This window comes from Psammomys obesus, unplaced genomic scaffold (assembly GCF_907164565.1).
Source record: "Psammomys obesus unplaced genomic scaffold, mPsaObe1.curated_primary_1811, whole genome shotgun sequence".
Taxonomy (NCBI): Eukaryota; Metazoa; Chordata; class Mammalia; order Rodentia; family Muridae; genus Psammomys; species Psammomys obesus.
In genome coordinates, this window is record NW_026596109.1 from 10,810,562 (window position 1) to 10,834,507 (window position 23,946).

A 23,946-nucleotide genomic window follows, 5' to 3' on the forward strand; every position below is an offset into this window, starting at 1 on the left:
AAATGCCCATCCTAAGTGCACATTGAATACATACGATTTTTACTGCAGACATGATGTACGGCCCACAGTGCCCAGAGCTGAACTTCTGGCTGAGAGAAGTTGCCAAGGAGTGGAGAAAATGTTTTGAAAGATCTAAAAAGACACAAAGATATCAATTCAGAACTCTAGGATATAAAGTTTTCCAGTATTTTCCCTACAGAGCCTGTTCTGCATTGAGACAGATGTACTATATAGAGGTGGGGTGTACTAGCTGGTTTTTATTGTGTCAATTTGACACTAGAGTCATCAGAGAAAGGAGCCTCAGCTGAGGAAATGCCTCCATGAGCTCCAGGCGAAAGGCATGTTCTCAATTAGTGATCAATGGGGGAGGGTCCAGCCAATTGTGGGCTGATGGTCCTGGGTTCTATAAGAAAGCAGACTGAGCAATGCAAGGAGAGCCAGCCAATAAGCAGCACCCATTCCATGGTCTCTGCATGAGCTCCAGCCTCCACTTTCCTGCCCTGTTTTGAGTCCCTGTCCTGACTTCCATCAGTGATGAACAAAGAACAATACGGAAGTGTAAGCCAAATAAACCCTTTCCTCCCCAACTTGCTTTTTAATCATGGTGTTTTCATCACTGCAATAAAAGGCATAACTAAGACAGGGCGACTATCACTTAGAAACAGTGCTTCCTATGATGCTCTGCACATTCCCTGTCTCCTTTCATAGGAAAACCAAGTCTTTAAATTTTTTTTTCCTTTATTTAGTGTTTATACGGTATTCTGCCTGCATGTGGGTCTGCATGACAGAAGAGAGCACCAGATCTCACTATAGATGGCTATAACGAGCCAACATGTAGTTGCTGGGAATTGAACTCAGGACCCTTTGGAAGAACAGCCAGTGCTCTTAACCTCTAGGCCATCTCTACAGCCCCAAAGTCTTAAAGCTTTTCTTAGAATCTACCAAGAGGAACCAAGGATCTGAACACAAGGCCACCTGACCTGATACTTTATTGGTGTATCACTGCAGAGTACACAGAAAGCAAGACTGAGGCACTAGAATACTGTAAAATTACCTGTAGGTCACCAATGCTGACATCTTACACTGTGAACTTGGCCAATTCTGCATGGTTTTGTGCTACACTCCAAAAGAGAGAGGGAGAAACCAAGAGTATTATGTGCTATTGTTTAATTCCGTCACTTAAAAATCAAAGTAGGCAATTTCATATTACTTATACACATCTGAAACAACATCTTAAAAAATGAGACTGAGCCGGGAATGGTGGCGCACGCCTTTAATCCCAGCACTTGGGAAGCAGAGGCAGGTGGATCTCTGTGAGTTCAAGGCCAGCCTGGTCTACAGAGCTAGTTCCAGGACAGCCAGGGATACAGAGAAACCCTGTCTCACATTAATAAAAATAAAAATATGAGATTGACTTAAAAAACTATACCTATTTGCTAAACCAACTAGATAACCACTGCATGAGTAGAATTTATGAACTTCATGTAGAAAAAAAAAAATTGCAGTGAAAGGCTGGGCTGTAAGAGGTCAGTGGCAGGCCCATGCCTTGGGAAGCAGAGGCAGGCAGGTCTCTGTGAGCTCGAGGTCAGCCTGGTCTACAGAGTGAGCTCCAGAATGGCCAGGGCTACCCAGAGGAGCCCTGTCTCAAAAAAGAGGTCAGCAGCAGAGTGTTTACATAGCCTGAAAAGCCTTGAGATCAATCAGCACCTAGCACCATGAGAAAAGTAGGGTACCAAGGGCACAGGGAGAGGACTCTGCAGTAAGCACTGGCTGCTTTTACAGAAGACACAGGTCCAAGTCTCAGGAATCACATGGTTGCTCACAATCACCCGAAACTCCAGTTCCAGGGGATCTACATCCTCTGTGGTATTTAAACAGACAGACATAAAGGCAAACACTCATACACATAATTTTTTTTTTTTAAAGGGGGCGGGGTAGAGAGATGGCTCTTTGGTTAAGAGCACTGGCTGTTCTCCCAGAGGACCTGCGCTCAACTCCCAGCACCTATGTGGTGGCTCATAACTGTCTGTAAGTCCAGTCCCAGGCAGTCTGATGCCCTCTTATGGCCTCATAGGTACTGCATACATGGTACAGGGACGGGCAAAACATCAACACATGTAAAACAAAGGGTAAAAAAAAATTTTAAACAAAATAAAACCCCCCTTTTAAAGGCGATGGATTGACTATGCGTTTATCTACACACTTTCCTTAATTCTTACATGAACAGAATAGTAAACCTGTTTTTTTTTTTTAAACAATAGGTTCACCCTTTCTTTTTGTAAAAGATGAACAAAAAGCTACATTTCTCCAGGGCATTTACAAAAAGCTATCTTTAAGAAGAAACTGACAAAATAAACGTCCACAGGATTTAAAATACAAGCAAACAGAAAAAGTAGACTGAGCCAGGCAGTGGTAGCACACTTCTCTGATCCCAGTAATCAGGATGCAGAGGCTGGTGGATCTCTGAGTTCAAGGCCAGCCTGATCTACAGAGTGAGTTCCAGGACAGCTGAACAGCAAAGGCTACACAGAGAAACCCTGTCTCAACAAAACAAAAGAGAAAAAGAAGATTGAGTTTTTAAAAAAACTGATTTAACTGATGTAGCACAGGGAAAGGTTAAAAAATACAAATGGAACTCCTAAGGGAAAAAACTCTGGCACAAAATGTTCTTTCTGAAGTGAATCACAGGTGGGACTGAACAGAAGACTGGTGCACCAGGTAGCCAGTGTCCACAGTCTCTGCACCTTGAACAACAGGGAAGTAGGACTGCCAGGAGTCCTGGGTCAGCCTGGGCTGCACGGTGAGGCCTTGTCTGAACGAAACAACAAAAACACAAGAAAGCTGCCTGAAAAGCTTGAATGATTAGCCCAGCTGTCTGCAAACCTTCCCAAAAAGTTGTGGGAACCTGATGAGCAACTGAGGCTGGGAGCACCATACAAAGCAGAGGCAGCCCTGTCCCGACTTCCTTCCTTCATTAGGCTTTCTGTGCCCGTCCGTGCTGTTTCCACGTAAGCAGCAGATTCTTGTGTGTGTAGGCTCCACCCAAAGGTATCTAACCCTTATCTCGCCAACCTGAAGCCCCAGCTGATACATTCCTCATCATGTATCTTGCTGGCTCCAAGGAAAACGTGGGAATACTCTGAAACTACTGTCAGAGCTAGGCACGACAGCTCACAGTAGCAATTCAAAAGCTCAGAGAGTCTGAGGCAGGTGACTCACCATGAGTCTAAGCAGAGCCTGAGCTACACAAAGAGACTCATTTCATTAACAAAATCCAAACAAACAAACAAACAAACAAAACTATTGCTAACAACATCTAATGGGATAAGTGGCAAAACCCAGTAGACATACAATTTTCCTGAAACTCATCATCAAGGAAAAGAAATTGCCTAAGGAAGAAATTAGTGTGGATTTCGTAAAGAAGAATGAATCCTGTACCAAGTCCTGGAGAAGCTGGGTCCTTTGCAGGTCACGGGATAGCCAGGGCTGTCTGTCACATGTCAGATGGGCTATCACACCTGCAGCAAAGAAGCTCACTTCTATGTTGCTGCTGTGGAGCAAACTGACGATGTGGGTCATCAAATCTTCTGTCAGCAGTGTGGGAGAGAGCTCTCTGACTTCCGCCACGTTGTTCTATAGGGCAGCAGGAACAGGGCACAGCAGCACAGGAAGGGACAAGGAATCAGGAGCTAGCAGCTTCTCTACTGCCCCCTTTAGACACTTCCCAGCACTTACTCCTGGCCCCTCGAAACCTGGCCTCTTACCAAACCCCGTGAACATGATCATTAATGGCAAATCACTAAGTGCCAGGCACAGTATGAGAGAAAGAAAAATGGCTTTATCTGTGTTAGCTCCCAGTTAACGTTTAATCCTGCAAAGAAACTTGCCATTCAGCAAGGCTAACTTGTTGGGTTTGCATTGCGAGTAACTGCTTGAACTAGTTCAAATTTAGTGTAATTTAAAAATGAAAACTGTCCTATTGTTTTTAACATATTACTTTCATTTTCTATGCTGTATAATAACTTACCACACACTTACTGGCTTAAAATAATATGCATTTACTACCTATCAGCTCCCGTGGGGCAAGAGATAGGGCATGGTCACTAGGATCTCTGCAGTGAGGTCTCACACAGCCACATCCTCATCCAGAGGTGCCAGTGAGGTCAATCTCCTTCCAGCCTCACTCAGAATTCACTTCCTGTGGTGGCAGGGCCAAGATTTCAGTTCCTTCAACTTTTTTTTTTTTTTTGGTCAGTTTTTGTTTTGTTGAGTCAGGAACTATCTGTGTAATAGCCCTGGCTGTCCTGCTGTCCTGGACCTGTTTTGTAGGCCAGGCTGGCCTCTAACTCACAGAGATCTGCCTGCCCTGCCTCCTGAGAGCTGGCATTAAAGGTCTTTAATCCTTGAAATATGGATGTCCTTCTTCTCCAACCACATCCTCGCAGACATTGTGAGGCAGCGGAAACTCTGTGGATCTGTGTATGACATAGTATAATCTTAAAGTAGCATCCTTTCACAGTGGATGCTATTATAACAGGAGCTGCCACTCTGGGAGGGGAAGGGAGGTCTGCGTGCAGCTGGGAAGCACAAAGGCCTAAAGGGGTGAAATGAATGGTTATAAAAGCTTAGAGAGGTGAGTTAGCACTTTAACTCCTTCAGTCCTCAGGGGCAGACATTAGTATGTTAAAAGGAATGCAGAACTAAGTCTGAGGCAGCAGCTGCCCTGCTTTTGAGATTTAGTCTAGTCAGTCTTTACTTAACCCCTTGTTAGTAACAAAGAGACACAAGTTAGCATTAGCATAACTGAGTAGCAAAAGCTCCCAGGTCTTTAGCAGTCTACCAGGCTCCCGGGCAAAGGCCTATCAGTTATATTCACAGATAGGACGCTCTCTGAGGCTTCTTTCAATGGCTTTTCTCTTTTCCACCTTTCCTCCAAATTCCAACTCTACTAGCTACTCCTGGAAACTTCTAGATTATAAAATATCTTGATCAAGAGGCAGTATGGACATATGAACCTAGAAGTTTCTGAAAAATTAACTGCCTTGACAATCAAGAACCACAGTTAAGTGTTTCCTATTGGAGGGCCTGGAGCCCGGCTGCCTGGGTCTGTGTGTCTGCCTCTTAACAACATGCTGAGACGAACGGCTCCCACCTCTACACTGTGGACAGAGGGCAATCAGATCACACAACCTTGCTAACCCTTAAAATAATCTTTTCCTGATATCCCTTAGCAATGGGGCTCCGCTGCTCCTCCCATGAAAGGAGGCCACTAAGCTGTGGGTTGTTCACAGCAACAGGTAACTGTACAAGGATGTCTGTCTGCTCAGAATTTAATGGAGACTAAATGAATCTCTGCATCTAAACTGATTACAGCAGAGCCCAACCCAAAGGAGGTGCTGTAGTAAGCACTGGTTAATTCAAATTAATTCAAGCCTTACCAAAATACCAAGTACTTTGCCTTGTGTGCCAGGGTCCGAGAATGTCTGTAAAGAAGAGCACAAGGGTCACTTTACCCCGAAGAACAGAACTTCGTGTGTAAGCTCCATCCTCCCTCCCCACCTCTAAGGCCTGGGTGACAACTGCCAATCCGTCATTCTCAAGGAAGTGCCTGCAAGCCACGGGACACTCATCGGTAAGATTCCATAGTGCTTTCAGAGTAAACAAGAAGGGAATGTCATCTGCATTCTCCGTCGTCTTCTGTATGACTATTGCCAGAAGTTCCTAAAAACCAAAGAGACTGGAGTTAAACCAACCCCTGACCAACTCGCTCATGTACAGGAGAGGGAGGGAAGAGGAGCCCTAAAAGTGGGAGTGAGGGATACAGCTGGGTTCACAGCTTTCAGGTCTAGCCCCAGCCTGGCTATAAACACCTGTGCCAGACAGACATAAAATAAATTATCCTTAGCTGTAGTCCAGGTTGACCTCCAGCTCATAGAGAGCCTCTTACCTCTGCCTCCCAACTGCTGGGATTAAAGGAGTGTGCTACCACTGCCAAGCAGGTAAGAGCACGTCTTAAGCATGGTGGCATATGATTTTGAACCCAGCAAAGAGAGGCAGATCTCTGAGTTTGAGGCAAGCCTGGTCTACATATCAAGTTCTAGGCCTGTCAAAGCTACACAGTCAGACTCTGCGTCAAAATCAAAAACAAAAAAGGAACACTTCTTAAGTAAGCATGGGGACCTGAGTTTGAATCCTAGCACCCATGTAAAGAGCTGGCCTGGTGGCATGGGCACCTACAGACCCAGTGCTGTGGTTGGTAGAGATAAGACCACTGAGGTTTGCTAGTTGCCACCCTGGCTCTACCTTTAGTGAGAGACCCTGTCTCAAGGAAGTAAGGCAAGAGTGATAGAGCAGGACAGGCAGCACCCTCGGCTGGCCCACTGTAAAAGGTACTTACCCAAATACTAAGCGCTTGGGTGTTTTAAAGCCATTACCTTTTAAAATGCATTTTTATTTACATATTTTTTACTGTGTCAGTGTGTGTGTGTGTGTGTGTGTGTCTGTGTTTGATTCTTTGTGTGTGTGTGTCTCTCTCTATATGTGTATGCATGTGCCACAGTGTCTGTAGGGAGGTCAGAGGACAACTTGCAGAAATTGGTTTTCTCCTATCATGTGAGACCAGGGATCAAATTCAGGTTGTCACGCTTGGTGGCAAGGTGCCTTTACCCGCTTTTCACTTGCCAGCTTTAAGTTTCAGGGTATATCCACTCTATCTGGTAATGCTACCGTGTTCTCTAGTGACCATGTTTCCAGCTTGCTAGTTCCTATTCTCCTCAGTATTTAGTCACCAAATTGTCACTCTCCTTGATTATGACTTTCTTATTATTCAACTTGCCAGGCAATGGTGGGCACATACACCTTTAATGCCACCACTTAGGGAGGCAGAGGCAGACAAATCTCTGTAAGTTCAAGGCCAGCCTCGTCTACAAATCGAGTCCAGGTCAGCCAAGGCTACACAGAGAAATCCTGTCTCTGGGTTCTTTGTGTGTTCAAGACTAGCCTGGTCTACATAGTGAGTTCGAGGACAGCCAGGGCTACGAAGTGAGATCCTGTCTCAAAAAAAAAAAAAAAAAAAAAAAACAAAAACAAAAACAAATAAAACAAAAGTGGCATTTATCTGCCTCATATCTGGCCAAATCCAATCCTCAGCTTCGTCTTTTTCACTCAAACCTCAGAATACAATTATTTTAAAAGCTGCATTCATAAATTTCTTCTTTTTTTTTTTTAAATTAAAAAAAAAGCTATTAAGAGCCAAGTTCAGCGATAGATAGAGCATTTTCCTAGCCTGCACAAGGCCCTGGGCTCAATCCCAGCAGGTAGGGTAGGAGGAGTGGCGCACACTGCGCTCTCCAGCTCACCTTGATTGCCATAAGGAGCTCTTCCTGCAGCTGTTCAGTATCCTGGGGTGAGAGCTGGAAGTGAACAGAAGGCCCCAGTGAGATGCTCAGGTTCTCCCAAGCCCAGGAAGGGGGAAATAGTGCCGCTGGCACATGCCTACCTACCTTCAGGGCAAGGATGGAGGTGATGCTCACTGCCATTGTTTGCATCTGGGGGTAATCACGCCTGCACAGCCACTTCATGACAAGCTTGGCAGCATTAAACCTGAAAATCAGAACATTTTTCTCGTAATTATTCAAAGTTTACAAAATTGTCAATAACAAGTGAAAATGAATCCTTTACTCTCTTCCCAAAAAATCTGTACACGGTAAAAGGCTGATAGCAGAAGGGCTCCTGAGATCTGGCACCTCTGTGAGAATCTACCGGTTATAGCAGAGGATCTCAAGAAGTCCTTTCCCTCCTTGAGAATCTATCTAGAGTCAAACGCTGACGGTAGGAGGGCTCATGAGCCCCACCCTTCCTTCAAACTCTATCTAGCTAATGGCTTACAGCCTCCAGTAAGCTCCCATGCCCCTCCTGGTACATAAACCCCTCAGCCATTTTCCTGTGAATAGCCCTAATCTAACTTGCCGGTTCACACAGGTGAAGACAGGGAAAGTAGAAGGGCGACTGGTGGGGAAGAGGAAGAGGCTCTGAGTGGGAGGAACAGGGGAGTGACAGGGGGTGAATGTGACTGAAATGCATTATATATGGGCATAAAATAGCCTAACAACAGCCAGTATTAAGTGTAATATATGATGAGAAAAAATTTTAAAATAAAAGTAAAAAATGTTTAAATCCTTAGCAATGAAAATAAGAACATTTCAGAGAAAGCCCAGAAGTGCATCCCAGTAAGAATGTGAGTAAAATACCTGGGATGGGCAGAACCCAGAAAAAGTTTTTCTTTTTCTTTTTTTTTTTTTTTTTGCATTTTCTTTTTTTGCATTTCAATGGATTGAAAAAAACAAAACAGCAATTTGTACTTTGTAAGATGAACTGCGTATAGACAGCACCGAAATGCTGCAGGAAACATTACTCAGCCTAGTAGCTCAGTCCATCATCAGCTGGCACCCGGCTTAGGCTTCACTCTTCTGCCCTAAAGCAATAGTCCTCAAATGTTTTTAAGCTCATGATCTGTAGGATTCCAAAGGCTTCAATAGGGATAGCCATGTGACATCTGAAAGAACTATCTCGCCAAATTAAAAAAATATAAAGCATAGAAATATCAGCTCTTTACAGCACTGCTGTGTTCACAACCCATCCTCTTTATTTTACAAAAGAGAAAGTTGTGTGCAAAGTAGGGAGATCTAGGCAGGCCTGGTGTCTCCTATTCCCACCGGAATCCCTTGGATTTGTCTAACTCGGGTGTCAATCGCTTTGTGGAAGAAAACCTTCTCCTTAGTATCTCACCCCCACCTTAACCAGGCAGGCCCGTTACACTAACAGTTAAAAGCTGTCCTGGTACTTGCCTGTCAAATGGAACATCCACGAGGATCCTGGAGCTGGTCAAGGCAAGAAGGCAATTCTTCTGTAACTGTTGGGAAAGAAAGGACAAACAGAAGCAAGTTTGACATTCGGCTGGTGTGACCAATGAGCTTCTCTTATGGAGAGCTCACTGCAAAGGAGTCCTCTCCAAGATTTTAATGTCCTTCTACAACCGACTGTTATCATGCAGGAATAAAGACTGAACTGTGCTAAGACCAACTCCCATTTTTTAAAAAGTTACATTTATTTTGTGTGTGTCTGAGTGTGTTTGTGTATGTGTGTGTGTACTCGTGTTTGGGTGTGCACTTGTCCCAGCACACACATGGAGGTCAGAGGACAACTTGGAGCGGTCAGTTTTCTTCTTCCATCGCGTGGGTCCTGAAGACTGAACTTAGGTTACCACGATGGCGGCAGCCACCTTTCCCCTGAGAGCTGCTGAACAGTCACCTACGCAAGTAAGGTTTAACTGGAATCTCCTTAACCCCTCTTTTAACATGTTTTGCTTCACTCGCATTTTTAAAAATTCACCGTCTGTTTCATGTACCAGTACTTCACCTCTTTCTTGTTAGACCAGGGTTCCTTTAAACGAACACATCACATTTCAGGGTGGTAGTGGTGGTGGTGCACACCTTTAATCCCAGCACTCAGGGGTCAAAGGAGGATCTCTGTGAGTTCAAGGCCAGCCTGGTCTACACAGCGAGTTTCAGGACAGCTAGGGCTACACAGAGATATCCTGTCTTGAAAAGAGAAACCGTAACTAAAACATACCTCATGGATGCTAGGTAAGTGCTCTACCACTAAGCTATATTCCCAGCCCAAGAACTTTTAATTTTGATGGGTTTGTTTCTGGTGCTGGAGCTGGAAACCAGGGCCTTGACCTTACATACGCTAGGCAAGTAGTCTTTCACTGAGCTATGGCCCCAGCTCTGAAAAAGAAAAAAAAAATTAATAACCTTTACTTTTAGTAACTTAAGATATCTTTGATTACTGGGCAACAAGTATTTTCTTCAAAATATTTCATGGCCTTAACTTTTATATTTAGATATATAAATTATTCCAGTCACCTAATTAAAAATATTTTATTATAGTTGGAGAAAAAAAGTGTGTGTGTGTGTGTGTGTGTGTATGCACATAGAGATCAGAAAGCAACTCATGGGAGGTGGTTTTCTCCTTCCATCACGTGAGTCTCAAGCATCCAGATGGTCTGGCACTTTGACCTGCTAAGCCATCCTGTTGGCCCCAACAGGCCCCTGTAGCCCTGGCTGGCCTTGAATTCTATATGCAGCAGCAGAGAACGGCCTAAACTTCTGGTCCTACAGCCTCCATCTCCCCAATACAGAGACTGGAAGTGAGCACCATCACACCTGGCCAATGTGTTAATCAAGGTTTCTTAGGAATTGTTTTTAGTTTCATATTTTTGGTTTTTGGAGACAGCTCTGTGTAGCCCTGGCTGGCCTGGAAACCATAAAGCTCCACCTGCCTCTGCCTCCTGAATACTGAGATTAAAGGCTTGTGCCACCAAGGACAGTAAATGGCTTGTGATGGACTTTAACGTTTTTAGCTTCATTGCTTATTCATATTTCTTATTTTTTTTTCCAAAATATGAAGTCCTATTTTATTTATAAAAGAATAAAAAAACTGCAATTCAGTAATACATATTTTTCATATACGTGTTCTAAGATTAAAAATCAGTCGAGCGCTTAATTCAAATTACCTGTTGGTAGTAGGGGAAATTTTTCATTGCCGTGAAAAGTAGTGAGGTGACTTCTGACAGCAGGCGGACAGGCATTCCCCTGGCCAGGCCCTGGTGTGTGAGGTTGAGGGCGCAAGCACTGGCTGTGAACTGCACAGGCAGATCCAAAGGGTGGTTCCTCATTCCTATAGCCACAAGCTGAAGACGAACTTGTTTTCAGAGAGATGCAACACCATTAACAACCCTGGAACTGTGTTTCATCTGTTTCGGTTGGTGTAAGTGTTTGCTCGTTGGATTAATAACAGACTTCTCATATTCTTAGCCTTTGCTCTGTAGGACATTGAAGAATTGCAGCAATTGCTTCAAGTCCAAATGTAACCATTAACTAGCTGATGACTCTGGACCTCAGTTTCCTCAACTGTGGCATGAATTATGTGATCATTTCCCAAGCATCTGTGACAAGCATTGTAAGAGTCACAAACATCAGTCAGCGTATATTATTTGGGGAACAGGGTCTCACTGTGGATGTAGGCCTGACTTTGAACTCAGCAATCCTCCCATCCCAGCCTTCTAAGGGCTCAGATTCAGGCTTATTCCACAGTGAATCAGATTATGCTTCTCCCCTTAGCATAAGTCCTCAGAGTTCACACTGAGGGATGCCAGACATGACTCTGAAGAAAGCACCAGGAGAGGGGCAAATAAAGGGGGCTGTGGTAGTTGCAGGGCAATCATATTGGAAGATTCCGCTTACAGAGCACATTAGACAGGAGAAAGAGGCAGGAAAGGAAAGCATAAAAAGAAGAAAAACCACAAAAGGGTGGGGTGAGTTAACAAGTGAGAAAAAATATTTATTTAGTTAGTTAATTATTTTTCAGTTTTTCAAGACAGGGTTTCTCTGTGTAGCCTTGGATGTCCTGGACTTGCTTTGTAGACCAGGCTGGATCTCACAGAGATCCACCTGCCTCTGCCTCCCAGAGTGCTGGGATTACAGACGTGCACCACCGTGCCTGTCTGAGAAGAAAAGAACTTTAAAAGTAGAAAATATAGCACTGGAAAGGTAACAGTGCTCCTATAGTCTTCCTGCCTCAGACCAAATCATAAGAAGTTTTAATCAGAATTGATTTAAAGTTTATTGCCAGAATTCAGAAAGCAGAAATAGGTGCATCTCTGTGAGTTTGAAGTTACAGAAGAACTTGATCTCATACAGATTCAGATGATAAAACAATTAAATCTAGCATTATCCTTCTTTTTTTCTAGTTCCTACATATTTTTGGCTCACTATTTTTTTTTTTTCCGCTACATTTTCTTGATGAGCATACTTAACTCACTATTAGTAAGGAGTAAGAATTACTAGCTGTGTATGGTGGTGCACGCCTTTAACCCCGGCATTTGGGAAGCACAGGCAGGAAGATGGATCTCTGTTGAGTTCCAAGACAGCATGGTCTACAAAACAAATTTCAGGACATCCAGAACTATCTCAAAAAAAAAAAAAAAAAAAAATTACTGTAGTGTTCAACAAACACTTTTTTTTTTTGAGACAAGGTCTCACTATGTCGCACTAGCTGGCCTGGAACACACAATCTGTTTTCAGCTGCCTCTAGGACCCTGGCAATAAAGGTGTGGCCCACCATGCCTGCTGGTTGACCAAGTAGGAGATGAAGACAACTTTCAGCTGACCAAGTAGGAGACGATGAATCTGCTTTCTGAGGTACCTTTAGAGTGCCAGGCAGGATGACACGAAGTGAGAGCGTCTCCGAGAAGAGCCTGTAGAGAGCCTCCTTCATAAAACACGACCTGTTCCTGTACCGGCTCAGTGCTTCAGAGATCTGACTCATGTTGGCTCCTCCAGCAACCTGAAAAACATGGGTTCACGGTAGGTTTTACCTCCTCACACAAGCATTCGGGTCCCGACAGCACCTTCCAGGTTCCTCTGAGGCTTCTGTGCAGCTCAGTACCGTCACAAAGCAAGCAGCTGCTGGTGTCTAAATCATATCTTCCTGCAACTACAGTCCAGTTAAGACTTTAACTGGTTGCTACATGCATGGAATCTCAGCACTCCAGAAGCAGAAGCAGAAGAACTGTCTCAAAAGTGAGGCCAGCCGGCTCCTACATAGGCAACCCTGAACCAAGGACTATCTCAAGAAAAAAATAATCAAATCCCACAAACCCTCAATTGCCTGGGGTTTAGAGATTTGCCTAGCAAGTGTGATGCCCAGAGTATAGTACCTAGTGCAAGCAACAAACAAGACACACAGGAATGTGCAAAGTTCTAACAAGCAACAACTATGACGGAGGCCTCTCAGGAGGCTTGGTAAGACCGGAAGGCACAGAATCTCACTCTAGCTCAATGTTAACCCCACTTTTCATATGCTAGAACTCTTCCTTGTTATCACAGGGCAATGTGGTTTTGTTCCGTCTGTTTGGTTTTGGTGTTTTAAGAGACAGGGGTTTCTCTGTGTCACCTTGGCAGTCCTGGACTCGTTTTGTAGACCAGGTTGGTCTTGAACTCACAGTGATTTGCCTGCCTGTGTCTCCCTGAATGCTAGGATTAAAGGCGTGTGACACCATACCCAGCTTCTACCTTGTTGTTTGAAATAGGGTCCCTCACAGAAACTGGAGCTCACTGAGCTAGAGTCAATATAAAGGATTTATTTCTTTACTTATTCATTTTTGGTTTTTCAAGACAGGATTTCTTTATGTAGCCCTAGCTGTCTTAGATAGAACCAGCTCTGTAGACCAGGCTGGCCTCAAACTCATATTCAGAGATCTGCCTGCCTTTGCCTTCAGGATTTTTTTTTAAGAGTTAGGATAGTTTGTTTTTTTAAAGATTTATTTATTTACTATTTATACAGTATTCTGCCTGCATGTATGCCTGCAGTCCAGAAGGGGACACCAGAACTCATTATAGTTGGCTCTGAGCCACCACATGGTTGCTGGGAATTGAACTCAGGACCTTTGGAAGAGCAACCAGTGTTCTTAACCTCTGAGCCATCTCATCTCTCCAGCCCCTCTGTCTTCAGAATTTTTAAGTGGCTCATAAATTAAAAAGAAAAAGAAACAAAATAAGAAAAATCCAGCCGAAAAGATGGCTCAGAGGTTAAAAGTTCATACTGTCTTCACAAAGGACCAGAGTTCAGTTCCCTGCATCCACAGCTGTACCTCCAGCTATAGGGAATTAAACAACCTCTTCTTGATCCCACAGATACCAGAGGTCACACGGGCACCCATACACACATAGACAGTGAAATTTTAAAAAACCAATAAAAATAAAAGACAAAATCCAACCCTATGGAACATACAAGAATATATCTAAAACTAATGTCAAAACAAAATTAGTGTGTGATCACCTGATACCAGAAAAAGTCTGCTCACCCTGGCTGCTTACGCTTCAGTGGTTAAGAGCACCTGCTGCTCCTATGGAGGAAGGACCCAAGTTTGATTCCCAGCACCAGCAGGGTGGTTCACAACTGCCTGCACTCCAGCTCCAGAGGATATAGTAACCTCTTCTGGCCTCCGTGGGCACTGCCTGAATGCGGTGTACATACACTAGGCATACATACACATACATATAAAGAGCCAGGTGTGTGAGCACACGCCTTTAATCCCAGCACTGGGCAGGTAGAGACAGACAGAGACAGATCTCTATGAGTCAGAGACCAGCGTGGTCTAATATAGAGTTCTAAGTCATAGTAAGATCCATCAGCAAATAAAGATTTTTTTCCCCCAGTTTTTCTTTTCCCTACTATCTACCTTCATGTTATGATTAAAGGCAGTTACTGCCACATCTGGCATTAAACAAACAAACAAAACAACCCTGAGTTTATTTACTTAAATATATGCTATTTTTTTAAGGTAACACTATACACTTATTTATTCAAGCAGTGGTCTAAACGTGTATTTATTTTCCCATTCTTGGAATCCAACCTAGGGCCTTGAAAATGCTAGAATGACTGAGATAAACCTCCAGTCCTTCAAAACTTTTTTTAAGGGAGGGGGCTGGGTGTGATAGCTCGCACCATGACCCCAGCTCTTGAGGGTCTATGCAGCGCAACTGCTGCCCCCCACCTTCTCTTTATGTTTCAGGTGATCTTTGAAAAAAACACCTTTCAGGAGGCGGAGAGATGGCTCAGTGATTAAGAGCACTGGCTGTTCTTCCAGCGAGGACCTGGGTTCAGTTCCCAGCACCCACGTGGTGGGGCTCATAGTTAGCTGTTACTGTAGTTCCTTTCTGGAATCTACAAACACCCAGGTAAAACAATTGTACACAAAGTGAGTCCAGGACAGCCAAGGCTACACAGAGAAACCCTGTCTTAAAAAAACAAAAAAATAAAAATAAAAAAATAAAGACAAGATAAAAAACTCCTAAGGATTCTGATGTATGAGAACATATAATATTCGTGACAAAGAATCCACAGTGTATGTTAGAACAAACCTTCAAGCCTTGCTTTGTCATGAAGAAATCAGAATAACCAGCGTCTGTGGACAAGAGCCCCAAAAAGCACATTCCAGGCCGCTGCTGCAGAAAGGATTCCACAGCTTTGTCGGAGATGTCGGTGGCCCCCGAAATATCCAGGGACACGAGGTTGGGCAGGATATCCTGCTGCTGCAGCAGACAAAAAGCGAGGTCTGATCTGAGCTGCCTGTGGTCAGAAATATCAAGGTGGAGCAGGCATTTCAGTTGTCTGAGGACGGCAATGACTTTGGAGTTGCTCATGTGCAGGTACTTCATATAGTGCATCGTGAGGGACCTGAGCCGGTTCTTACAGGCGAGGAGGGCAGAGATGTCGGTGACCAGAGTGTTGGAGATATCCAAGCTTTGCAGGTTTGGTAACTGAGAGACACTAACGAGGTCTTCACTCCCAACGGACATGTTGGCAACACTTAAAGTGTGAATGCCAGTGAACTGGGCCAAGGCCAGCAATCTTGAGTTCGGAGGGACGCTGACTGAGTCTAACAGAAGACAGCGAAGGTTCTTCTGGACCCAGGAGCTGCTCTGGAGAGCGTGGATGATGTCAGTGGCCAGAAGCTCGGAGTCCACGGAGGTGGCATCCACTTCCACAAGCTTGTGATGGCAGAAGGCTTTTGTGAAGGCTGCTGCGGAGAGCTTAGCTTTCCGGATTTTTACCACCTTCAGATTCATCTGTTTGCCTTGGAAGATGCTTGCTGTTCTGTCATTCAGCTTGCCTGAAAAGCAGGACCATGTACATAGCTTTAGGCAAAGTTGTTTTGTTTTGGGGGGTGTCTGTGTGTTAGACACACCCAGCTCCCATTCCCAGTTTACATTTACATTTCTAGGAAGACTTAGCCAAGGTGATGGTGCATGCCTATAATCCCAGCTTTTAGGAGGCGGGCCGGAAGGATCACGAGTTCAAGAGCATCCTCAACTACAGATTTGAGATCAGCCTCAGGGAGGATGCATGAAACCTGGTCCAAAACAAATAAAGAAAAAAACAAAACCAACTAACTTTGAGGCAGTAAATACTGGGGGTAACTTCTATTGGGAAGGAGGTAACACTAAAAAAAAAAAAAACAACTTTGTATTTTGCAGCATTTCAGATGTTCAGATTAAAGATGTTCAACTGTATTACCAAATCCAAAATGTTCCCGGCCCTAAGCACTTCAGATGAGGGAAACTCTACCCCTGCAGAACAACCAGGCACGGTGATACAGGCTGTGCTCTCAGCTACTCAAAAGGATTGCTTACATGCTAGAGTTCCAGGGAGGGAGACAGGGAGGGAGGGAGGGAGGGAAAGAAAGAGAGAGAGAAAGAGAGAGAAAAGGAAGGAAGGAAGGAAGGAAGGAAGGAAGGAAGGAAGGAAGGAAGGAAGGAAGGAAGAAAGAAAGAGAAAGGAAGGTAGAAAGAAAGAGAGAGAGAGGGAGGAAGGAAGGAAGAAAGGAAGGGAGGGGGGAGGGAAGAAGAAAAAAAAAGTGGTGGCTCACACCTTTGATCCCAGCACTCAGGAGGTAGAGGCAGGAAGATCTCTGTGAGTTCGAGGCCAGCCTGGTCTACAGAGTGATTCCAGGACAGCCAAGGTTACACAGAGAAACCCTGTCTCAAAAAAACAAATTACACTTGGCACTTGCTGCTCTTGCAGAGGACCCAGGCTCAGTTCAAAACCACACGGCAGCTCAAAACCAGTTGTAACTCCAGTTCCAGGGTTCTGACACCCTTATTTGCCCTTCTTGAGCACCAAGCACATATGTGATGTACACAGGTACATGCAAGAGAAACATCTATATACATAAAAAATAAAATCTTAAAAAAAAAAAAAAGAAATAGGTCTGTGTGGCAGTATGTGCCTTGAGACACAAGGATCTCCATGATTTCGAGGCAAGCCTAAACCATACAGCAAGTTCCTGGCCAGCTACACTACATATATACTGAGACCTATCTCAAAAGAAAACAAACAAACAAACAAAAATTTAAAGGGCCAGCAAGCTGGTCCAATAGCTAAAGGAGCTTGCTGCAGAGTCTGGCAGCCTTTGTTTGACCACTAGAACACGCACAGTGGAGAAAATCAACTCCTGGAGGCTGCCCTCTCATCTCCGCTCCTGTGGATACACACATACAAACCAATGAACGGAAAAACAAAGTTTTTACTCTAAGAAACCAAATCCATCATAACCATTATTTCCTTCTCACTATTTGTTCCTTGTTGCTGCTTTAATTTTTTAATATTTATTTATTTGGCAGGGAGAGGCAGCTTACAGATGCCACAGCGCATGTGTGGAGTCGGAAGACACCTCACAGAATTTAGTTCTCTCTTTCCACCATGGAGACCCCAGGGACTGAACTTGGGCCATCAGGCTTAATGGCCAGCGGCCTTGGCCACTGAGCCTTCTTGCTGGTCTTTTCTGTTATTTTGTTTCGCTTTCCCCGGGCAGAATATCCTCGAGCCCAGACTGGCCTCAGACTCATGATGCTGAGGATGGCTGGTCTTAAAGACATGTGCCATGAAGTCTGGGCTCTATTTTGGTGTCCTGCAACTCACTAGACACATGTTCCACCACTGAGCTACACCTTCGGCCCCGAAGAAACCTTTAAGGCTCACACCCATGATGTAGAGAATAAAGGATGAAACTACAACAAAATGTTAGAAGCCAGGGAACAGATGGATGAATGACGATGCCTGTGTTTTCTTCACCTATCAGGCTGGCAGCAGGAACAGCTTAGAAAGCTTAGATCACCCTGTAAAGACCGAGATAATCAGAGAACGAGAAATAAAGGTATTTTTCAAATAAGAAAGCACTGAGGTTCCTGAGGCTCCCAAAATAATACAGGCAATTGTCACTGTTGATGGCTGTCCCTTACTGCTGGAGACTCCATCCACTTTTTTCCTTTGGTTGGTTGATTTGGTTTGGTTTTTTGAGACAGGGCTTATCTGTGTAGCCTTGGCTGTCCTGACCTCGCTTTGTAGACCAAACTGGCCTCAAACTCAGAGATCCGCCTGCCTCTGCCCCCCTGAGTGCTGGGATTATGGGCATGCACATGTACCGGCTAACACCATACACTTTGATTGCAGGGTACAGAATAATCAAGCTGGAACTGAGTTTGAAGTTCCCTCCCTTCTGGCCAGAACTTATATAACGCTGGAAGATGCTAAGTTTGCTGTAGGCATAAGGTTATGTGGGATTCACATGCTGATTCTGTATCTCCTATATCTGCTTGCAAGCCTTGTTCTGAGACTCTCCTGCCAGGAATGGTGTATGAACTCTGCTCCCCACACCAAGGGTTCCCTGATATGTCAATAAAGCAGCTTACAGCCAATCACTGAGAAGGGGAGAGAAGAGGGCTGAACTTCCTGCCAGCCAGGGGAGGAGAGTTCAGCCAAGTGATTCAGCCATGGCAGAGGTCTAGGAGATACCAGGACAGAGAACTCAGCAGGAAAGCTACAAAGTGCAAGTATCCTGGGATAGACGCTGGGAAGAAACCAGATTAGCCTAGGGAGTTAAGAATAGAGTAGTAACTGCTCAGTTCTTGCGTTGTGAGGCTTATTATAAACAAATATAAAGAGTCTCAGTTACTTATATGATAGTCAGATTAAGAGTGAAACTAAGAGAAATCAACAGTTATATAAAAACAACAGCAACCGCAGGCTACTGGGGGAGAACTGGCACCAGGTCTTACTCAGCTGTGGACCATGTACACTGCAGCTACTGGGGTAGAGACGTGGCCCCTGGGACAATAGTGGCAAGTCTGTTACAGGGATAACCAATGGCTCTTCAGTTGGAGTTGAGGGCCAGGCCCTAAAAGGGAATTAATCTCTGGTAGTGTTTACAGTTCTCGGTACTGTTGAGTTTACTTCAGAATATGTTTATGGCCATAGATCAGCGCTGCTGCCAGCTTTGAAGAGGCTGCTTAGCTGCAGCTTTTGCACTTAGCAGGACTGACTGTTGGAGCTGGGGAAATGGCTTAGTGGGTATGAGGAACTGCTACACAAACATGGACACCTGAGTTCAAATCCCAAGCTCAAGACAAAAGCCCAGCATGACAAAACATGCGTATCACCACAGTGCTCTGGGAGTGGGAGGCTCCTAGGCCTTACTGGCTGTCAGCCTAGTTCAAGGCTTAGTAAGAGACCACATCTCAAGGAGCTAAGGAAGAAAGTGATAGAGCAGGTCATCGGATGCCCGCTTCTAGCCTCTGCATGTGCCTGCACCCACACACATACATGCACATATGACACACACACAGACACTGAAACAGAACCGAAAGAAAGCCTTGCTGAAAGCTGAGCCCTAAACGGGTATTCTCTGTTGCTCACTTCAAGGCTCATGGAGCACTGCACAAGAGAGGGAGGGAGAGAGTGTTAAAAGCCAGAAGAAAGTGTGGAGTGTTGTGGAGCACTTTCTTCATGACACAGCCATTAGATTCTTGTTTACTCCGTGGCTGTAATTAACACAAGACCTACGGAAGACCGAGCCTGTCAACATTCCATCAGAGGAGGAAGGGCCCACCCTCCCTGAGGATACAGACTTCATTAACAGTTGTAGTGCGGGGGCGTGGGACAGCTATTGGAGCGTTGTCTTAAACAGCAGCCAACAGGAAGGTGCACCCGTGCTCCTATAAATTATCCCTCACCCCAAGGACTCTGTAAGCTACCCCAGTGGGTCACAAAAAACAAACAAACAAACCACACTATAAGCACACCTTTAATCCTAGCGCTTGAAGAAGCAGATAGGCGGATCTCTGTGAGTTTGAGGCCAGCCTGGTCTAGAGTTCCAGGTCTAGACAAAGAAACCCTGTCTCAAAACAAACAAACAAAGCGACTACCCTATAGAGAATGCTTAGTAAGTACCTTGCCAAGCCAACCTCTCGAGGAATTTATCAGCTATTTCCTGAGGGAAGTACCAACTCTCTGGAAAACACAATGTCCCATCAGGCCCTTTAGAACACCACTTCTCCAAGTCAGCGGTCAAGGCGTCCAGGCAGATGTCGAACAAGGAGTAGGGTGATGCCTCCTCCTAAGGCAGCAGATGAGGAAAAGAAAAAAAGACGTTAGAGTTCACCTGCAAACATGCAACATAAAAGTGATCGCCGATGGCAAGAGGGCTCAGAAGATAAAGGTGCTTGCCGTCAAGCCTGACGGTTTGGGTCGATCTTTGAGAAGAACCAACTTCCACAAGTGGTCCTTTGCTCTCCACACACCACACACAGCGCATACTAAATTAAACAACAGTGAAACAACCAGCCAGAAATGATAGTGCACAGGCTCTAATCCTAGCACTTGGGGAGGCAGGGGCAGGCAGATCTCTAAGTTCAAGACCAGCCTGGTCTTTATAGTTCCAGGCCAACCAGGTATACATAGCAAGAGCCTGCCTGAATAGTAGTAGTAGTAGTAATTATTATTATTATTATTAAATTAATAATTCTTATTATTCTGGACTCAAATGCAAACAGAAGCACAACTTACCAAAACCTATGCAGTAATGCTAAGGCATTATCTGAGAATTCTCAGTGCTTAAAATCAGAAAGGGTCTGGTGAGATGGCTCAGCTGGTAGAGGCAGTCGCTGCCAAGACTGAGTTTGATAACTAGGACCTATGTGGTAGGAGAGAACCGACACCTACAAGTTATCCTTTGACCTCTGCACTCCCACCTTTGTAGGCCCTCTGAAGTAGAAGTGTTGGTTTCTTTAAAAACTGCTTTGTTATGTAAATTTTTTTTTTTTTAAATTTTAATCCCAAGTGTGGGATTAAAATAAAGTGTGGCTGCCTTATTTACCCACATCTGATAATTGCCTCCTGCAGCTTGGAGTGGGGCATGGTCTTTGTCGGCTGCAGTTAGTTAATTCTGAGGACTCTGAGAGGGCATAAATACCAGAGCCCAGAGAGAGAAAGACTCCAAGAGTGAAGGCTGCTTCTCATGCTGTTGTTGGATTGCTGGTTAGCCTGACAACTGAGATTGGTATTGGCCCAAAGAACCAGATTACCCTAACCAAGCAGCCAAAGAGAACTCTGTCCCCTCTCCCCGCTAACCTTTCTCTCCTCCCTAGTGTTGGGGTATTGAAAGGTATTGGTGGGATAAGGGGTGGAAATGGGAGGTAGAGGCATAAAAAGCCAATAAAGTAGATAATAAAGACACCGACAATGCTCCTCCTAAGTAAATTTAATCTAAAAACTCAGGAAAACCTCATAAATAACTTCATGTACCCCCAAGGTCCTAGAAAAACAACCCAATCCTAAATGTAGTACATGAGAAAGTGCTATGTTGCTCAGGGGGCCTCGGACTCTTCAGTGAATCTCCTGCCTCATCTGCCCAAGCACTGCGATTACAAACTTGAGGCACTTATGCCTGCTGTATTCATTTATTTATATATTGTTTGGAGTTGTGAAATGAGCTGACCTAAAAACCTGAGCTCAAGCAATCCTGTTGGGGATATAAACATGTTTTTGTTTTGGTCCCAGGTGTGGATGTGGGAATGATTCAGCAGCAGACTATTTGCTTCCTGTGGGCTCTGAGAGGAGCTCTTTGCCAGATGCAGATAGTTTAAATCTGAGGACTCTGGAGAGAGGATAAATGCCAGAGCCCAGACAGTGTGGAAGCTCTGAGAAAGAAGGCTGTTCCTGCTTCCCTCTTGCTACTCCTAGTTGCTGCTGTGAGACAAGAAGTTGGAGATCTCCTGAAATGAGGTATTAGCCTGGCTCCAAGGAACCCGAGACCCTAAACAGCAGGAAACAGCTAAGAAAACTGCATTCCCTCTCCCATTAACCCTTTATCTCTCCTACCTGGTGGTGGGTGTTGGAAGGGATTGGGGTGGAGTAGAGAGAAAAAATAGAAGAAATGTAAATAAAAGAATTTTTAAAAAGTAGGACAACACAATCCTCCTCCCTCAGCCTCCTGAGTAACTTTGGACTACAGGCACAAACACTTTTGGGGCTAGCAATATGTCTGTTAGTAGATACTCGTTTTCAGATGCCTCACAACCTTTAATTCCCTAGATGAGCAAGCTAGCAGGAAAGAATTGACCACTTCCTAGGAGCTGTCTGTCCTCTTACTTCCACACACCTGCACTCACCAAGTAATTGAAATAATTTCTTAAAAGATGATTTTTTTTTTTAATTGGTAGACGTGGTGGCACACACCTGTGAACCCAGCATTTAGGAGGTGGAGGCAGAAGAATAAAGATTATTTTCTTATGAACAGGGTCTCTCTAGGAGCCCAGTCTGACCTCCACCTTGAACTCCTGCTGCCTCAGCACCCTAAGGGTTGGGAAATGATGGACATCTTCATATTTTCTGTATTTTTGTTGTTTTAGGCAAGGTCTCTTGTAAGACACACTGGCCTCAAAGTCATTCTGTAAACAAAGATGACCTTGAACTTCTAATCCTCCTACATCCACTTCCCAAGGCTGAAACAAGAAGCAGGCTCATTTCGGCACACCCTCAACTCCAGCCTTCTGTCTCAGGTAAACCCTTCTACTTAAAAGCTAGCCCACTGGGGCCAGAAATGTAGCTTGACAGTTGAGAGAACTCGCTGCTCTTGCACAGGTTTGGATTCCAGCACCCAAATGCCAGTTCCCAGGTCCAGGGGTGCAATGCCCCTCTTCTGACCTAGTGGGCACTGCAGGTGCAGGCAAAATACTCAAAAGACATAAAATAGAAATAAATCTTTTAAAATGGACTTCTTCTGGACCCAACACTGACTGTAATTTCACCGTTAATGAGGCACACGCCCCGCCGAAGAGCACTAGCTGCTCTTTCAGAGGACCCAAGCTCAGATCTCTAGCACCCACACAGCTCACAACTGTCTGTTAATTTCAGCTCCGGAGTAGACTGCACCCTATTCTCACCTCCATTAGTACCAGGCACAGTTCACTTAACACACATGCAGGTAAACATATGTTTTCCCTGCAGCAGTTCAAGCTGGCTGGTATCACAGAGCAGCTTACACCACACACGAACACCGAAAACCTCGCTGACCTGTTAATAAAATTTACTCACTGGGCGGTGGTGGAGCTTATAACCCCCGTGCTGGAGAGCAAAGCACAGAACAGACCCCTGCAGTTGTCACCCCGCAAAACACATTACAGATAACCAACAAAACCCCTGTAATCCCAGCAATTCTGATACAGAGGCAGGGTGATCCGGAATTCAGGGGCTCCCTCAGCTGCACAGGGAGCAGGAGGCCGCTTGTACGACAAGGACAAACAACCAAAAAACAAATTACACAGCAAGTGAGCAAAATAAGGGGAATTATAAAGCTATGACCCACAACACATGAAATTAAAAAGGTGTGTGTGGGAAAGATTTAACGTTATTAATAACCAAGAAAAAAATCACAGATAGCAAGTACATTAAAAAGATAATTTAAGGCTGGGCATTATCCGTGGTGCACCCCCGTGGGTGGGAGGCAGAGGCAGGAGGAGCTCGGTGAGTTGGAGGAAGAAAGGCGCTGACCACACTGGCAGACATTTGTAATCTCAGTGTTCAGGAGACTGAGGCAGAATTGAGTTTGAAGCTGGTCTGGGCTACACAGGGAGACCCTGTCTCTCACACACAAATTATGAGAGCTGGGTGTGTACCTCAGAGGAAAAGCAGACTACCAAGGAAGGCCTAGAGCTTCAGCTCAACATCCCAAAACACACCAAAATGCACCATCCCCACAACCAGACTACTTCCTCCCCTCTGAATTTATTTTCGGCTAACCCTTCTCTAGATTTTGGTCCGGTTTGGTCTCTTGTATGACAGCCCAGGCTGACTTGGAACTTTTTTGGCAATCCTCCTGCCTCAGCCTCCCAATCTTGGGACTAAGAATCACCACTGGATTTTTCATTCCCTGGGTGGCACGGTCAGCACATCCCGGGTCAAGTTGCAGTGCAAACCCACTCAACCTGGCATTTCCGCCTTCCACCCCGGGGAATGGAGCCGGGTGGCTGGGGGGGGGGGGGC

At 44.9% G+C, this 23,946-nt stretch overlaps 1 protein-coding gene across 1 annotated transcript in view; it reads right to left on the reverse strand.

Moving 5' to 3' along the window:
• Zyg11a (zyg-11 family member A, cell cycle regulator) overlaps positions 1–23,946 on the reverse strand; it is a 33,415-nt gene that overhangs the window by 9,101 nt on the left and 368 nt on the right. Inside the window, exons 2-13 of the mRNA XM_055628836.1 lie at positions 19,855–20,020; positions 14,988–15,739; positions 12,268–12,408; positions 10,577–10,753; positions 8,847–8,911; positions 7,503–7,602; positions 7,359–7,412; positions 5,560–5,721; positions 5,439–5,483; positions 3,439–3,633; positions 1,055–1,116; positions 35–132 (exon numbers count right to left, since the gene is read on the reverse strand). Of these exons, the coding sequence (XP_055484811.1) occupies positions 35–132; positions 1,055–1,116; positions 3,439–3,633; positions 5,439–5,483; positions 5,560–5,721; positions 7,359–7,412; positions 7,503–7,602; positions 8,847–8,911; positions 10,577–10,753; positions 12,268–12,408; positions 14,988–15,739; positions 19,855–20,020 (2,017 nt within the window). The remainder of the gene's footprint in view (positions 1–34; positions 133–1,054; positions 1,117–3,438; positions 3,634–5,438; positions 5,484–5,559; positions 5,722–7,358; positions 7,413–7,502; positions 7,603–8,846; positions 8,912–10,576; positions 10,754–12,267; positions 12,409–14,987; positions 15,740–19,854; positions 20,021–23,946) is intronic.